Source organism: Erigeron canadensis, chromosome 3, assembly GCF_010389155.1.
Source record: "Erigeron canadensis isolate Cc75 chromosome 3, C_canadensis_v1, whole genome shotgun sequence".
NCBI lineage: Eukaryota > Viridiplantae > Streptophyta > Magnoliopsida > Asterales > Asteraceae > Erigeron > Erigeron canadensis.
Window position 1 is genome coordinate 2229909 of NC_057763.1, and position 18645 is coordinate 2248553.

An 18645-nucleotide genomic window follows, 5' to 3' on the forward strand; every position below is an offset into this window, starting at 1 on the left:
AAATAATGTATGATATGGTGTGGTTGTTAGGTGGTTGTGGTGTGATATGACGTGACAATGATGTGGCACACCACCTTGGTGTGGTGATGTGACCATTACAAATGCTCTAACAATGGAGAAATAATTTTGATATATTAAGAGTAATGGTAATGGAGTAACATGTGGACGCCGTTATTGACAAGACTTCGACCACACCATGTAGAACCATTGCAAGTTCAAAGTTTTTTTGGTGTGAAAGGTTGAAGGTGGATGGATCCACGTTGAACTTATGTAGCCTTCTTTCCTTTTTCTTGTTTTTTAATTGTTTTCTATTTCATTAAATGGTTGATGAGTGGTATAAAGTTAGTTACAAGTGTTATATTTTAACATAAAATTATGATGTGGTATGGTTATTGTCATGGATTTGGTGTGGTTGATGGGTGGTATTGTGTGACACTGGTGGTGTTGATGTGTCATATCACCTGGTGTGGTGGTGTGAATCATTACAAACACTCTAATACATAAGAAGATTGGAAAGAACATAAATAACAAAATTTGTTTGTTGGCCTTTACGCCACATGTTATGGTAGTTTGTAGTGTGTATACAGATTTTTGGGGTTGATCCAACTTTATATGTAAAGTTAGATCAAATTTAATAATTAAATTAAATCTAATGACTAAAGTTAATTCAATTTTTATCCTAAATTTTTACTTGTTGGGAGTTCCAATGGACCTTTTTTTTCTTTTTTTTTTTTTTATATCTTTTACCCTTAAATTATTACTTAAGTTACACATATAACAAGTACTTTCAATATAAATATAGAGAAGATAATATGACTTTGTTTACATATATTATTATTATTTTGAAGCGCATATATTTAAAATAAAAGAAGTTGATTTTTAAATTCGATTGAACCAGTCAAACTTTGAACCATTTTCATCTCTAGTTTCTGAAAATTTAAGTACATTACTAGATAATATATTTTTGTAAGATTTTTTACATCTTTAGGTGTGAAATTTTTTAGATATATTAAAATACAAGCAAATGATGTGATTTTATTATTTGTATAGCATGTTTATCTAAAAAGAGCAAAAACTAACTCAAAAACCCGACCCAAACACACAAAAAACCCAAAAAATATTTGTCGGAGTTTACCTAGATGTAGAAAATATCATTTAATTTTGCATACCCTCGATTAAATTTTTAAATCTGTCATTGAACAATGTGTCTAATATTGATATTGATATGAGATAAGACATTAAAGTTTCATAGGGGCAAGGGTGCAGTCGACACACATGATCAGCAAGTAGCATCGGCAAGAATTGAAAATTTGGCTCCGTTAAGTATTTGGCAAGTAGCATTGGCTCCTTTTGGCAAGCAACATTGACCGATTGTAGTGTATGTTAGGAGCTTTTTGGCAAGTATTCATCCCCTTTTCTCTTTGAAATTCTCAAAATTAACATTGGCTCTCTTTGACAAGAATTGACACTACACCTTATAAATTGACAAGAATTGATAAGTTTTTGACTTGACACATGGCGGACATTTATTGGCTAAAAAAACAAGCCAAAACTTGCAAATTTATCAAATATTGGTACTGCACCCTTGCCCCTTATAAGTTTAACGTGATGGGCTACTGGTATTTTTATTTATCATGATTTTAGTTGAATTTGAGAGGAAATTTATAGTGCAATTTTAGGGATGTTAATATGCATAGTAAACTAGGTGATTACCCGCATTGTGCGAGAGTTATCAAAAGAATAAATTACATCCTTAGGCTTCGAGTTTAAAAGCAACAATGATATAGATGTAGATGTGGCATAAAAAAGAAGACAAAAGATGATCCATCGAATTATTTGTAAACTTAGGTAGCTTATAATCTAACAAAATAATTTGTTGAAGCTCTACTTAATGTCAAACAAGTTCATGTACATATTAGAGTATTATGGTAGTAACAAACTCCATCATTTATAAACTTAGATAGCTTATAATCTAACACACTAATTTGTTCAAGCTCTACTTAATGTCAACAATGTCATGTACATATTAGAGGATTATGGTAGTAACAAACTCCATTTATAAACTTAGATAGCTTATAATCTAACACAATAATTTCTTCAAGCTCTACTTAATGTCAACAGGTTCATGTACATACCATTAGAGTATTATGTGTAGTAACAAACTCTAAGGGTGGACGGAGTGGGTGAGGCACCGGACCGGTACCGGGCCGGTACCGGATGGCACACCACCTCGACCCCCCGGTACCGGTTGAGTGGGGAGCGGACTGGGCACCGTGGTGCCCGATCTCCTGCCTATCCTTTTTTGTCTTTTTCTTCCTTTTTATTCTTTGTCTTTTCTTCCTAAATAAATAGAAAGGGTGGGGAGGGGAGGGGAGGGGAGAGGTGGGGAGACATTCCTAGCATTAGGCAGCGAGCGGGGAGGAGAAACAAAATCGGGGAGGGGAGGGGTGGTAAAGCCCTCCGTCCACCCTAATAGTAACCGCTATAAACTACCATCTACCACTTAGAAGCTTGATCCAGAAACATTTGGAAAGAAAGTGTTATAGATAACAATTACAACCCTACAATTCTACAAATACAAACAACTAATGAAATTTAGTTGTTATCCAAATATAAAACTGGTAATGAAAAAAAAAATAGATAAAAATACTAATACGTCGGGTTAGTGGCTCCTAATTCTTCAAAGATAAAAAAAAACTATTGTGAACCAATTGCAATTTGATTGTTATCCAAAACCGCCCATTATGCTAAATATCTAGAATATGCAATTTGGAGAAGCCGAAGTATCACTAGCTTTTAGTTTAATACATCTCTATTTTGATGTCTAAATCAATATGTAAATATGAGTATTATTGGATATACAAATACATTCACCAAAAAGGGAAATGGACCTAAGTAGTCAAGGACATAAATTTCGGTGTTTTGGCCACAGATTGGTATACGAAATATCGTTTTTTTGTGGTATTTCGGTAATTCTAATATTATGTATATATATTTATATATATACATATTATATATACATATATAAGAGTAAAAGATAAAACCTGGAAGTGCTGAAACAGAATTCACTGAAATTTCATAAATTTCGGTCAAATTTTGGAAATTTCGGTGGTATTTCGGTCAATACCACCGAAAATTTCAGAAACGATATCAAAACTGAAATTATGTCCCACCATGGAAAACCGGTATACCACCAAAATTTCACCGAAATTGATAACATAGAAATGGACTAGCTGTGAATGTTGATACTTGATACTTGTCAAGTTAAAAAAAAATTAAGCTAAAGATCTTGTAAAGTTAAAATGCTTGATACTTGATTATTCAATGAAGTAGGAAACTTTATGGGAGGACAAAATAATGTGATAGTTTTAATTGTAAGTTCTTTATTTTTTTATTATTTTTTTAAAAATTATTTTCACAAAGTTTTCAAGAGTTATATATACTACCTAATAACACAAAAGGCCCTTTTTCAAAGTTGTATGCATTGAAGTATGGTGCATCATGCATTAATATGTGTATATTGTTGAAATTGAATGTTGAAAGTTAAAAAGTGAATTTGCTTTATAATATAGTATAGATAAGCGATTCTGTATTTGAAATGTCAAATTTACCCTTAGACATTTTGACATCTATACAATCCAGTTACTGCCCATTAAAATACCTAAAAGGCTTATCCTATAAAAAAAAAAAAACCCACCAATTGCCCCAAACCACCATCTCTTCTCTCCGCTATCATCTGCCGCCGTGAACCGTTTCAATAATCATCACTACCCCCAAATCGCCATCAATCAATCCATTAATCTATTTATTTTTTGATCTGCTACCGCCAGTAACCACCTCGCCGGAATTATGGGTTTCTTTTATTTCCAATCGCCGCCCAATTTATCATCACCACCCCTATACCCGCCGGAAAGCATCGACGGATTCTTCATCATCAACACTACATGGTTGCGGCCATCTGGTGGGTTTTTAAGGTTCATCTGGTGTTGTGCCTAATTTAATTTTTTCTTCCTTTTTTATTTGTTATAAGTGAAGCACTATATAGTTATTGATATTTTTTTGTCAGTATTTGTAGTTCTGATTCAAAAAGTTATAGGTTTAATTGGTTAATAGTTCATTTTACCCATTTCGTTACATACCTTCGTTCTATATACACTTCAGAATGCTTTACATGGTACAAAACAAATATATATTACATGGTACAGTATTATACATCAATTAGTATCTTCAAAAAAATTTATTTTATTTGTTTAATTTTTTCAAATGTATGTGTCTGATTTGTATATGTATATATGGCTCTATTTGATTTTTGAGAATATTTTTTTTGATTTAAGAATCATGTCCTCATTATTATTTGATACAAGTTAATGTTAGTTTAGTGTGGTTATAATATAATCTACGTTATAAGTTTTAGGTGGCTATTGATGCCGTTCATGTTTACCCGGCTTAAGATGTATGTTTTCAACTTTTAAGTTTAGATACATCAATCATTGTACATTTTCAACTTCCAAGTATAATTTGTGCAATGCAGCTCCAATGTTTGGAAGAATTAAGCTGCAATGACGATAAGGGAGAGAGGTCGTAAGGATCATTTGGTTGATTGGATGATGGACTTGGTACGCAAGCGTGATCTAGTTGCTCCAGGCAGGCTCTCTTGTTGTTCTGCTAGGTAACTATACTTAACCTTTTCTTTTTGGAATGTCATAACTATACTTAACCTTTTCGTGCTGAAACGTCTGCTAACTGTGAAGGTCGGGTTGCTTAATAGGTCGGAATATTCTTATCTTTTCATTACTATTAGAGATGCAAGAATGGGTCGGTGGGATAACAGGTTAAAAGTAGTACATTGTTTAAGCCATACTTTTCTTCATGTAAATTTACTTATGATATCGTATACCTTTATCAATGGAAGTCTGTAGTATATAGTTATACAAATTCTCAACGATGTCGCCTTATAATCCTGATGTGGAGTCTCATGTAAGTAAAACAATTATTATTCATCTTGATATATGTCATGCCACTAATTAAGCTCAACTTGGTTACTATAATTAATGTCTTTGTAAAGAGGATTTGTTGTAGAAATTAAGCCTACCACCAAACTTTTGCATATTTATCAATTAAAATGCTATGTGAAATATGGACGTTTGAAATGATTCCATTCTTGCAGATTTATGGGTTTCGTCTACACTTCAAGTTGAGGTGTGGAGCATGGAAATAAGCTTTTATGCAGATGGATGGAGAACCATGGAAATAACACACGAACAAGGAGTCCTCAACATTTGTGGGTATCAAAGTGGTGTCATTTGAGTCCATTATGGTCTGCGAATGAGCTATGTCAAGTAAACTGTGTTAATCAAATAAAAAATAGTTGTTTAAATGTGTTTGTTTATCAAGTTGATAAGTTGTATGATTTTTTAATAAACATGAGTAGGAGTTCAAGAGTTGCAGACTTTAATTCGAGACTAAGCATTGATTCAACGATTGCTTTGGTTGGTAGTTATTGTAAATTACAACTGTTTCATGTAATTATTGTAAATTACGGTTTGAAAGTTTTCTCAGCCGATGTCAAACAATGACGCAACCATGGTTTTTGTTGGTAACCGTGAAGCTTAAGAACACACAATATTAAATCTATAAAAGTAGTTGATAAACTAACATCAAACTAACAACAATGTTTTGATTTGTCAACACCGCTGCAACGCGCGGGTTTCCTTCTAGTAACTTATAACAATCTTCATCTGTTTAATGTTGGGAGAATAAAGGGTCGGGGATGGACATGTATTAGGTAATCCCGGACTATGATGCGATTAAAAATCTTCATGTCAAACTTGGGCTCGGATCCTACAAATCACCATTAATTTACTAATAGTCGGATAACCGGTTTTCCATTGGTAATTCAGGACCAATAATTTATTTATTTTTTTGAAATTTGTTTACATACTACAAATATTTATTTGATTTTTTTTTTACTTTTGCACCTATTAGGCCACTTAGCATTTTATACTTTTTAATACTCATTAAAAATAGGATTTTTTTTTTACTATGATACAAGTCGATTAGCAATAGCAGAGCTAGTAGGTCATGTCGTAAAAACCCAAAACCCCTCCGGGATAACAATACATACAAAAATCTATATATCTACACATCTTCTTCATTCTAATATCTTTCATAAGAATCAACAACAGATATGAGTAGCTGGCGGTCTTTCATTCTAAGAATCGGCGAGAAATCATCTGAATATGGCGGAACTATTGATTTCAAAGATCACATTGTTGGTTTTAAACCCTAATTATTCTTATCTTATTTAATTTTTTTATTTTTTATTTTTACAGTGAACCCTAACCCTAATTTTATATCTGTATTAATTACAGGATGCTTGCTTTGGCGCTGTTCGGCGTGAATTAGAACAGTCTCAAGATGAAATCATAACTGTAATCTATTTTTTCACATGCATATTATATGTATATATATATATTGTAATTGTATTATGTATATATATGTATATATTTGTATATTTATAGGGCTAGGATAAAATAAAAAAGGACCAAATTTGAGAGTAGAGTGAAAGGAAAATTAATTTTTTTCCCCAGCTATGTATTGTTGTTGCCAAATCTGTTTTTCCAAAAAGTAATAATAATTTACGGTGCGTTTATTCACATTTGGGCCCCAAAGCTTGAAATGCACAAACAAATTGTAATAAAAATGTGAATTTTGACATGGAAACTGATTTTTACGATGCACGATTCTGATTTCGATGAATTTTTTAGGTCTGCTTTATCCTTCTTTCAATTTGGATCCTTTTTTCTTAGATCAACTGGCCGTATTTATTGTGTATGTATTGAGACTTCTATAGTTAATTAAAATATACATGTTTTTGTTGGACAGTTTCTTCTAGAGTGTGCAGAGCAATTGCCTCACAAGGTTCCGCTGTATGGGACTTTGGTATGTTCTGATTATATTTGATTTTTTTTTAATAAAAAAGGAGATATTTTTATGCTTTTCTATAAGATATTATATTTATATGTGTGGTTAGATTGGGTTATTGAACTTGGACAATGAGGATTTTGTCAAGAAAATATTGGAGAGGACTCAAAAGAATTTGCAGGTGAGTAATACTGAATTTTGTTTATGCCGACTTATTTATGCCCATTAAATTATCAGTATTCTGTCATTTAGTATCTCCTTTTGAAGATATTATTGTCCTTTTTTTTCCCTGACTTGCTTGTTATAAATCTTGTTGGTAAATTGTAGGATGCGCTTGACTCTGAAGATTGCAACAAGATTCGTGTATCGTTGCGATTCCTAACTGCTTTGGTATGTTTTTTTCCAATTAAATATATGTTGAGAGGACGAAATGATATTATATATTGTTTTAAGATATCAGGACTAGATGGATATTATAGTGATTTCTGAATTGTATATGTACTCTGTAGATGTGTAGCAAAGTCATCCAACCAAGTTCACTAGTGGTGGTTTTTGAAACATTATTATCGTCTGCTGCAACTATTGTGGACGATGAGAAGGGGAACCCTGCCTGGCAAGCCCGTGCCGATTTCTACATAACTTGTATTCTTTCCTGCCTTCCGTGGGGTGGATCTGAACTTGGCGAGGTACATATTCTAAATTTTGCCTTTTACAACTATTATGTGATGGATGTGCGATCAATAGTGTGAACAAACTCATGTTGCTGGAAAACAGTGCATGTTCCCCCAGATTATGAACTACTATACCCATCCATCATTTTTTGGGTTTATGGCACTTGACTTTAGAAAGAACTTTTGGTTGTTATTGGTTATGCTTTTCTTTGTATTATCCCTATATAGATGTATAAGTTCACTTCTATATAAATTTGTATTATCCCTATGTAAATATGGAAATACAGTGACTGTCCAAGTGATTTTTATGCTCTAAAGTCGTGCAAAGTCCAAACAATGCCAAAGAGTGCTTATTATGCATTTATGCTACTACGGATCCTTTACTCATAGTATAGTGCAAGTTAAGTTTTTTGTATAACCAGATGACAAATCAAAAAATTGGCACAAGAAAAACCAATTAATGTTTTGGAGAATCTCACTTACGCTGATTAAGCAGTTCCTTAGGCAACAGGCAAAGTAATTATTGTATTAAGCATTTGAAATAAATGACACGTCATATTTGGATACATCAATTGTCTTGACATGAATCTCACCTTTTCGGTCTGTTTTGCTATTACTGTTTAAGCAGCATTTAGAGTAGTCATTTAGAAGGTAAGTTTACCAAACATTTTGACATTTTGTATCAGCTTGCCAGAACATAGTTAAATAATTATATATTACACATTTTGTGAACTGCTTAGGCAGTTATGTGCCTGCTAAATATGTGTGTAAGTTATCTTAATATCTTGATACTTAGTTCATTCCTATGTTATCAATGACTGAAATTATGGTGTTTCGTTCAAGGACCGGTATTGGTGTGATCTGGGATTTCGGTAACTCTAATATTATGCAATATCTATATATATAAATAATGGAACCATAAATAAATAATTCTTAATATTTAATAGAAATGTCAAAAGTCAAGCTTATAAGTGTCAATATTTGATAGATTAGTGATAATACTTGTAAAAATTAGTGTTTAGTAAGTTGTGTTTAAGTTTGGACCCAAAATTTGTTTATATATTTTTTATTTTTAAAACTAAGCCGAAATCCCACCGAAATTTGGACCAAAATCAGTGGGATATTGGAATTTGTCCTAAAATTTGACGAAATGTTGACCAGAATTTGGACTGAGATCCCACCTTAGGAACGAAAACCGATATCCCACTGGGATCCCACCGAAATTGATAACATAGGTTCTTTCTAAAAAGACATCCTGCGTAATACACATAGAAGTTAATTTGATACCTAGCCTTTCTTAAGAAGACATGTTTCTTTCGTGAACCTTAATTTCTAATCTTGTTTTTGCATGGTCGAATTTCGATTCAAAAAACCTAGAAGATAGACTTGCAAACTCATATTTTTTAACTGTTTTCAATGCTATTGGTTTTTTAGTCTTTTGATATATGTATTCTTATTGTAGTGGAAGCAATTACTTTCAGACATTCTTTTTGCTGATAGATTCATGATTTTTGCAGCAAATTCCTGAAGAGATTGAAAGAGTTATGGTGGGGATAGAAGCTTATTTAAGTATCAGACGACATGTTTCTGATGTGGGTCTATCTGTGTTTGAGGATATGAACAAAAGTGACAAACTTCACGTTGAAAAGGTATTTATCAAGTGATCTACTCTTTTTTTCTTTTGTTTTGCTGAGATCATTTTTTCTGCATTGTTTGATGGGTATCCAACTATAATAAATTAATAATGCTGTTTAGGATTTTGTGGAAGACTTGTGGGGTCGAATTCAAGATCTATCCAAGAACAGCTGGAAACTTGAGAGTGGTATTTCTTTGCCCTTGTTTAATGTGCCACTTTTTTAAATTTCTTTGATAGCTTCATCAAGTTGCTTCAAATGATTTCTGAAATGGTGTAATTGATTCACTTTATTTTCTCTAAAGTATTGTTCATTGTCTGATTTTAAACTAGTTCCGAGGCCACATCTATTGTATGAAGCACAATTAGTTGCTGGGAAGTCTCATGATTTTGGACCCATAAGCTGCCCCGAGCATCCAGATGCACCTGAAGAACTTTCTGAAATCAGTTTTGGTAGACAAAAACATGAAGCAGAGTTGAAATATCCTCAGAGGATTCGTAGGCTTAATATATTTTCTGCTAGCAAAACTGAGGTAGCTAAACTTGATATACGTAGGCTTAATATATATGCACAATCATCTGTTCTCTTTTCTATTGCTATGTTGATTCTCTTCATAACCTTTTGGCGGCAGGATCTACAACCTATAGACCGATTTGTTGTTGAAGAGTATTTATTGGATGTGCTCTTCTATTTAAATGGATGGTTTGTAACTTCTTTACACTCTTTATTGTTTGGATTTTGCCTTTATGTTTCAAAACCATTGTATTTATATTTCTGGGTGTGCGCAATGCTAGTCGAAAGGAATGTGCCGCATGCATGGTTGGTCTCCCCGTTCCTTTCAGATACGAGTATCTCATGGCCGAGACAATTTTTTCTCAGGTAGAAACTTGTGATTTCTTTTGTTTCGTAATGGGTACATGTTTATGTTAATTGTGCATGAATAACTATGGAGGGTTTTTTTCATTTTTTGTCAGTTGCTTTTATTGCCCCAGCCACCATTCAAGCCCATATATTACACGCTCGTCATAATAGACCTTTGCAAGGTAAAACAGCTATTCTTCCACTTGTATGGTTTCGGTTTGGGGTGGAGTTGAAAGTTATTTTTACTTATCTATCTACAATGTTCTGGTAGTCCCTTCCAGGTGCCTTCCCTGCAGTTGTAGCAGGGGCTGTCCGTGCTCTTTTTGATAGAATTAGTGAGTTAGATATGGAATGTAGGACTCGCCTTATTCTTTGGTTCTCACACCATTTGTAAGTTTCCTTCTTTATTTTACCAAATTGCATATCTTCCTTAATGGATTTTCTTATGCTTTTTTATGGTGTTGCAGATCAAACTTTCAGTTTATCTGGCCATGGGAAGAATGGGCTTATGTCTTGGAGCTTCCAAAATGGGCCCCACAACGGGTATTTGTCCAGGAGGTCTTGGATAGAGAAGTCCGTCTATCTTACTGGGATAAAGTGAAGCAGGTAAACATATAAGCAGCTTTACTAATCCATTCTTTTAGGCTCTATCTCATTTGTTGGGTTCTCTGTGAATTACTTCTTTATGGTCAAAACAACTCAAAATTGGGCAATTTTGTATGGGTCAAAACAGGTCAGGTTGGGTTGTCCCTTAATACTTCTTTTTTGGTAATTATTGATTTTTTTATGGACAATTTAGTTCGTCAAATATGAAAGAGATTTTTAAATTTTATTATTTTTATTTATTATTTTTATAATATAATCTTGGAGGTTTGACCCTTTCTTACCTATTAACTTTCTGGTTTGACCTGTTCACTAGTAACTGATTGAAGGTTGCCACAATTATCCTTTCCCTTGACCTCTTTTTGTTATGTAGAGCATTGAAAGCACTCCAGCTTTAGAGGAGTTGCTTCCTCCAAAAGGAGGGCCAGACTTCAGATACGGTTCGGAAGATGATGATAAAACTGAATACGCGCTTTCAGTAGAACTTAATGGTATGGTGAAAGGAAGAAAAACAGCACGTGATGTTATTATCTGGTTGCAAGATAGTGTAATACCAGTCAATGGACTAGATGTTGCTCTTAGAGTTGTTGTTCATACCCTTTTGGACATTGGATCAAAGAGTTTTACTCATCTGATTACCGTGTTAGAAAGATATGGACAAGTTATTGCTAAAATTTGTCCAAGTGAAGAAACACATATTATGTTAATTGAGGAAGTCAGTTCATTTTGGAAGAATAGTGCTCAGACTACTGCCATAACAATTGATAGAATGATGGGTTATCGGCTAATTTCCAATTTAGCTATTGTCAAATGGGTCTTCTCTTCATCAAACATCAAATTGTTTCACACAAGTGATCGTTTGTGGGAGGTATGCTGATACCTAATAGCATAATTGGTTGTTTAGTTTTTGTGAACGCGTAATTTTTTGGTGCTTCACTATAAAGTTTGTTTATCGTGTCAACAGATTCTCAGAAATGCACTTAACAAGACATACAACCGTATTTCAGATCTGAGGAAAGAGATAAATAACTTAAAAAAGAGTGTTAAACAAGCCGAGGAAAGTGTGGCCAGGGCCAAATCTGAGTTGGATGCTGCCGAAACAAAGCTTATGCTTGTTGACGGTGAGCCTGTTGTTGGGGAGAATCCTGCTAAGATGAAACGCTTGAATTTAAATGTTGAAAAGACAAGAGATGAGGAAGTGTCTGTCCGTGAGTCTTTAGAGTCAAAGGAAGCTCTTCTTGCACGCGCCCTTGAAGAAAATAAGGTATTCACTACATATTGGCTTTTTATATATCAAGAATGTTTTACATCCGTAGCGCTGTATTTTAATTACAATCAAGATGCCGTTTAAACATAAATGACAAACAGGAGGTGTTCCTTTTCGTGCTTTCATTGTAATGTATTGGAAGTCTGTAACAGAGATCTACTCGTTTTACTCATTGAATATGTTACTCTTTATGAGTTTAAAGCTCATCACAAATAGTGCTTGCAATATGTACAGGTTGGGAAAACAGGCCAAAAATCAAAGCAAGAAATTTTTTGTACAGGCTGGTCCGTGTTTGGGTTTCTATCTTAAGTATTTTTTGTCCTACTGTATGTTTTGTAATTTTTTTTTTTTTTTGACGATTAAGTAGTGTGTCAAGTATAATTTAAAAAGGGGGATTAGTTTCTTGGAATGTAACTATCTTTGACAGAATGTCTATAGTAGGAAAAAACTAAAGTTATGTGTATTGTATGTAAGCAACTTGAAAAAATGTTTATTGTATGTAAGAAAACATATGTGGCAACCATATACAGGTGCCACTTGTCAGATTGTAATTGGTTGAAACGAAATTCTTAAATACAATAAAAATTATTTCAAAGTTGTTTACATACAATACACACAGCTTTAGTTATTTCCTACTATAGACATTCGTTCAAAGTTTCTTACATTCGAGGGAACTAATCCCTTAAAAAGGCTATTTCTTATTTTTATGTCACTTCCAAAATATTTTAAGAGGTTTTATTTATTCAAAACTCTTTGGGTAACTTCTGTTTTGTGTCTTTATAATCTGTATTTTATTTGCATGTTGACTTATCAAAGATTAAGCTTAAGGCAGAAACCCCTTAGAAGTATATGGGTCAGAATCGTCTCCCCTGACTAAACGTATATAGTCTGAGACCAACTATATGTTTGCATGTGCAGGCCTTGTTCCTCTCACTATACAAAAATTTCTCCAGTGTTTTGATGGAACGCCTCCATGAGACATTCGGAGAGAGAGGCTTGGAGTCGACTGCTGATTTAGAAGCAATGGCAGTGGATGAAGAAGATACACCTGCAATGGATATGGATAAAGAAAATGGTAGTTCCAAAAGGTACTATTAGGATCCTTACTCTTACTTTTTGCAGGTAATCAGTATTTTATAAATATTTGCATGTTCATATGGTTATTTTGCGTAAATGTTTGCAGTGGATATGCCATCGGAGAGAAAGAACAATGGTGTTTGTCAACTTTGGCATATCTCAAGGCTTTTTCAAGACAGTATGCTTCTGAGGTTGGTTCCATGTTGGCTTTTTAGTTCTCAATGGTTTATCCTAATATTTAATTCAATGTGCACTTGCATCGTAACATTTTTTAAAACTATTAAAACACTTGCATTTCGACTATTTTTACAAGTAATCTGAAGTATTTATTTGCTGATCAGATATGGCCACACATGGATTTGTTAGAAGTGGAAGTGTTAACAGAAAGTGTTCATCCTCTATTCAGAAAAGCTGTTTATTCTGGTTTGCGTCTGCAGCTCACCGATCAATGATTCTGACTATTTTCTAAATTTTTGGTCGATACATAAGTTAAATGTTGGAGAAGAGTTGCAAGTTCAGCAGTCTAGGTTGGTTGTACCATATTTGATTGTAATGTACTAGTTATATAACATGTTGGATAGTTGCTGCAACAACCATGTGGGTAGAGCAGAGTAGCAAGTGGAAATGTCCATTTTCTATAAACCAGGTCAGTGTTTTTTATGTTATGGTAGATGATTTAATTTCTGACTTTATAAGTACATTTTGATATTAGAAACATCAACCACTTACAACCTACTTGAACAATGACATATGTGCTCCCTGACATCAGTAAATATTTATGCTCTCGAAGACACTTTTTTTTTTTTATATATAATTCTTGGTAAGGCAGTATTTTGTCTATTGGCACATTTAGGGGGAGTAAGTAAACAAAGGCACAAAGCTACTTGTGTGCTGTTTAATTTTGATTCGTTAAAAGCTCAACTTGAGCCGAGTTTGAGTATAATTTGGAGCTCGATTAATGAGTTTGATTTTGAGCTTTGAACATTAGACTTGAGTAGGCTCGTGAGCCTAAATGATCATCTTATTATAACATGCAACCTTGTATGACATAATTTACACGACTAAAAATTTATTAAAAGTTAATGATTTATAAATTTAATATAACAATAAAAAAGTATTTGAGTTTGAGCTTTTGACTTGTAAGGCTAGGAATGAGACGATCTCAAAGTTGCTAGTTTATATTTTATGGCCATACCACATCTGCTCTGCAGAACTGAAATGTTGCATTGGCATGAATCTTTTGATACATTTTTTGGAAAGATTTTGATTGACATAGCTCGAATTTCTTGCATTAGGTTAACCCGACACACTTCATTGTTGTCTCCAGCTGATGGTACCATTACCCATTGTTGATTCATTCCAACTTTACAAACTTTTGTAACTGCAAAGATTGCTTAATAAATTAATAGAATGATGATAAGAGGAAAACAACAAACACAAAAGGCAAAGTTATTTGGGTCCCAAGTTATTACTATTGGACAATGATACATTGGGAAACCCACCCTAGCAACAAATGAAACTTGTGTGAAAGAATCTCATATCTTAATATCATTCGTACTTGGAGGAGGTATTTACACACCAAAGTTTGTTCACATAAAACACATACAATCATTAAACTAGGTAATGCATGACAATATTGCATTGTGTATGTATCAATTCCATTCATATATCCTTGAAGCTCAAGACTATGTTTTTTAATTTTTGTAAAACATCGTAAATTCATAGAATGAAGAGCATTACTTTCCATTTGTGAAGGTTTATCTTCACTCAAAATGAGGAAATAGTATTCGAATCAGGATACAAAATAGTATTCGCTAAAACTCGGATCTGAACTCATTTGTCAGTGTAAAGTTTTAACTTAACCAAACTAGGCCTAAATCTATAATGATCAGAAACATTTTTTTCCCCTCTTTTAGAATATACTCTTGTGCTAAAAGTATATAACCAATCCCAAATGTTTGTATAATAAATAAAAATAAATCATAAAGGAAAGAAAGAACCAAAACCACAAGGCTACTAGTCAACAAGAATGAACTGGATTAGGCCTTTCTAGTTCAAATTACCCGAAAAACCAAGTTTTTGACTCAGATGTATGCAATCTAATTAAAGTATTCACGTGACCATTTTTCTTGCCATTCTAAGATATTGACCTTATGAAGTTTCGAATCTGAGATCACATATGAGTTATGAGAAAATAATATACTTAACCATGAGAAGTTAATATACTTAACCATTAGGCCATCTTGATAGTGGTTGCAAATAGGAATCATTATTACTTTTATTTAATTATTAGCTTAGAGAAATAAAGCATAGGCCACCTAATAATGTCTCATTGCTTGTTGGCCGACTCACCCAATGCTATGACTTTTATTACACATCTCTGTCAAATACATACAATCACAGGATCTGCTTGCATTTTCCCTCAGCTTTGGACTCATAAACTATTCAACCTCTGCATTATTTATCTTTAACAACATATATGATTTTGTATAGTTTTGCAAAGCAACTATAATGATTTCGGTTTAAAGCATTTTCTGACATTTCTTTGTTTTATACAGCCAAAACTAAAATCGACGATATGAAAACACCAAGTAGATTAAAACGTACACAAGTTTCTACTAATTGAACAAACAGTCGCATGCTACAAGACAATGTAGCACTAATAATCCATTGTTTGCATAAAGATTGAACATTTAGTGCACAATTATACCACATTCAGCCATTTGGGCTAGATAAAAGTCTTGATAACCACTGTTCAAAAATAAAATATAATACAAAGTCTTGATAACCATATGACTTTTTGGCAGAGCATTTATCTAGGTAACTTATCAACCAATAATGGTGGTGTATAAATGTCTCTAGAAAAAAAGTTTTGATAGCCTTGGCCTTAACCTTGTCCATGGACTTACAACCCTCAACATTTATATAAAATTTGTCAACAAAGTTACACATTTTTTTGGCTCAAAGCATTTTTTTAAAGCATTTTTCGTTCTATAGGTCTCGATACAAATATATGAACCCGCGAATGAGAAGTACCAAATGGTCTAAAACGAAAGGCTAGACAAAAGTTTCTACTAGCTGAACAAACAAACACGCACAACACGACGATTCAACATTAAAGTAATCTTTTTCGCATAAAGATCTAACCTTTAGTGCATGGTTACACTAGATTCGACTATTCTAGCCACATAAAGTCTTAACCTAAACCTTAGCTTGCTTACCTTATATATGGAGTGGGTGTTGACATTATTAAAATTATCAGTTTGCCTACCTGCCTGCAAATCTTAAATCAATTTATAAGCCTACCTATCTCTCTTGTTCCATTGCATTAAAACCAAATCACAAGCATTATACAGTCCCAAAAAAGGAAAAATCTTTATGGACCCAATTAATCATTTTGGGTTCTTTGACAACAATAGTCATCACCACCTACCGATTCGCAGGTTTTCACAGGCAGCTCGTGTTGAAGAACAACACCAGTTCCTGTCTGATGATCACTCATCATGGCAGTTCCTGCAGCACCTTGATGATCAAACTTATCCTTCTGCAGATACAATGGAGTACCAATTTGTTGATACATTCTTCAACAATGATCATTATCATAGTAACATAAGTGGGGATTCTTTATCTTCACCCGCCGAGAACAACCTGCAGCCATTTGATTCGTTCTTGAATGATGAAGATTTGGGCTTTGACATTGACATTGATCCTGACATTTTCTTGATGCCTGATGAGAACACAGATGTTCCTATGATGATTCAGGAGGAAGAACAGGATCAAGACCAAACAAAAGTGAATGATGTCGACGATGGGCTTCAGCTGGTACACTTGCTATTGGCGTGTGCAGAGGCTGTGGGTTGCAGGGACACCCAGTTAGCAGATTCAATTCTCTCCCAAATTTGGTACTCTGCCAACCCTTTAGGAGATTCTTTGCAACGAGTATCATATTGTTTCGCTATGGGGTTAAAAGCAAGATTAACCCTTTTGCAAACGAACATCAATGCAAACGGTACTGTTTGGGGAGGAGTGACCCTTGAAACAGATGTCACCAGGGAAGAAAAGATTGAAGCTTTTCACTTACTGCATAAAAACACACCATACATTGAATTCGGATTCATGGCTGCAAATGAGGCTATATATCAGGCAGCCCAGGGGAAGGACAGGTTGCACATTATCGATTTGGGCATGGAACACACACTGCAGTGGCCATCCCTAATAAGGACCCTAGCTTCAACTAAGAGTCAAGAAGTCTTGCCAAAACTGATCAGGATCACCGGGATTTTAGGAGATCGAGGTGACATGATGGAGTTAGAAACCGCCATGGAATCCGTGGTGGCTGAAGCTAATTCTCTTGGAACTGAACTAGGATTCCACTTGATTCCCGGGCCAGCAACCCCAGAAATGTTAACAAGAGAAAACTTAAGATTGAAAGAAGGAGAAGTGTTGATAGTAAACAGCATGCTTCACTTGCATACATATGTTAAGGAAAGCAGAGGATCACTAAAAACGATACTCCAGTCGATCAAGAAGCTAGGACCTACATTGCTAACAGTAGCAGAACAAGATGCAAACCATAACGGGCCGTTTTTTCTTGGCAGGTTTCTAGAATCGTTACATTACTACTCGGCTATATTTGATTCACTGGAGGCTACTTTGGGGAGAAACTGTATTGAAAGAATGAAAATAGAAAGAAACCACTTTGCTGAGGAAATAAGGAACATAGTGGCATATGAGGGATCCGAGAGGGTGGAGCGGCATGAGAGGGCAGACCAATGGCGGCGGCAGTTAGGGAGAGCAGGTTTTCAGGTGGTGGCTGGAAAGAAAGACCGACAAGAAACTGCGCTCAAGGGTTTGAATAGTGGTGATGGATATACTGTTGGAATTGATCAGAAAGGGTATGCATTGCTTGGCTGGAAAGGGAGACCCATCATGCTTGCCGCCGCTTGGCAACCTAGCTCCCCGCCATCTTCCTAGAAACACATTATTCATGTTTCTTGCAGTAAACAAATTTCTACATTTTTATGTACCAAAAATTAATTTATTTGTTAATAAAGGCAGGGGATTCTTAACTGATTGTCCCTATACTATACAAACAATAAGAATTGGTCAGGGTCCATGATTGCACAAAATCTAATGCATTTCCAAGATTCAAGTTCTTGGTATCGTTTAGTTATATATTCATGATAACATTTTACATGGAAAAGGCAACCTTGCAACATGCTGCACCGGCTAAACTAACAGGTTATTGAATATGTTGGATACTACATCTCAGGAGAGTTGGTCTACCTCTGGAAGTATACCATTATCTTGGAGGGTTAACTCGGCTCTCGAATATAGGCCCTGAGTACTGTACACCAAACTCTCATGAGGGTTAATTTCAAAGTACAACAGATTACTTTATTGCTAATTTAGGGAACCAACTACTTTTTTGGCTATGTAGGTCAATGGGCTATTATTGCCATCAAGTCCACATGCTGCCAGTCGACAGCAGAAAGATCAATTTTTTTTAACTACACAAGACTGTACGTTTTGTGATTATCAAGCAATAAAATGGGACGGATATTCCATTTGCATTATAGCTTGGTAGATTCTGTATAATCCTTACCAT

The 18645-nt window shown here is 34.4% G+C and overlaps 2 protein-coding genes across 3 annotated transcripts; both read left to right on the forward strand.

Moving 5' to 3' along the window:
• Window positions 1-6090: 6090 nt before the first annotated feature.
• LOC122592802 (nuclear cap-binding protein subunit 1) lies at window positions 6091-13781 on the forward strand. 2 transcript variants are annotated; one of them, XM_043765117.1, is made up of 19 exons: window positions 6092-6271; window positions 6372-6431; window positions 6886-6942; window positions 7034-7105; window positions 7252-7314; window positions 7434-7610; window positions 9113-9244; window positions 9351-9417; window positions 9562-9761; window positions 9861-9931; window positions 10024-10108; window positions 10204-10272; window positions 10362-10480; window positions 10558-10696; window positions 11067-11561; window positions 11658-11957; window positions 12879-13048; window positions 13144-13228; window positions 13379-13781. In XM_043765117.1, exons 1-19 carry the CDS (start codon window positions 6188-6190, stop codon window positions 13487-13489), a joined length of 2556 nt encoding a protein of 851 aa, XP_043621052.1. In that variant the 5' UTR covers window positions 6092-6187; the 3' UTR covers window positions 13490-13781. The 2 variants fall into 2 exon arrangements, with proteins under 2 accessions (XP_043621051.1, XP_043621052.1); XM_043765116.1 differs by having other exon boundaries at window positions 6091-6271; window positions 9562-9931.
• Window positions 13782-16313: 2532 nt separating this feature from the next.
• On the forward strand, window positions 16314-18106 carry LOC122594101 (GRAS family protein RAD1-like). Its single transcript, XM_043766573.1, has one exon. The coding sequence runs from the start codon at window positions 16416-16418 to the stop codon at window positions 18009-18011; it is 1596 nt and encodes a 531-aa protein (XP_043622508.1). The 5' UTR covers window positions 16314-16415; the 3' UTR covers window positions 18012-18106.
• The last annotated feature ends 539 nt before the right edge of the window (window positions 18107-18645 follow it).

Excerpts from the sequence above, each read along its gene's own strand:
- LOC122594101 (XM_043766573.1), top strand. The coding sequence starts at position 16,416 with ATGGACCCAATTAATCATTTTGGGTTCTTTGACAACAATAGTCATCAC.
- LOC122592802 (XM_043765116.1), top strand. The coding sequence starts at position 6,188 with ATGAGTAGCTGGCGGTCTTTCATTCTAAGAATCGGCGAGAAATCATCT. Across the intron at positions 7,315-7,433 it reads TGCGATTCCTAACTGCTTTG|ATGTGTAGCAAAGTCATCCA; the intron begins GTATGTTTTTTT and ends TGTACTCTGTAG. Across the intron at positions 13,229-13,378 it reads CAAGACAGTATGCTTCTGAG|ATATGGCCACACATGGATTT; the intron begins GTTGGTTCCATG and ends TTTGCTGATCAG.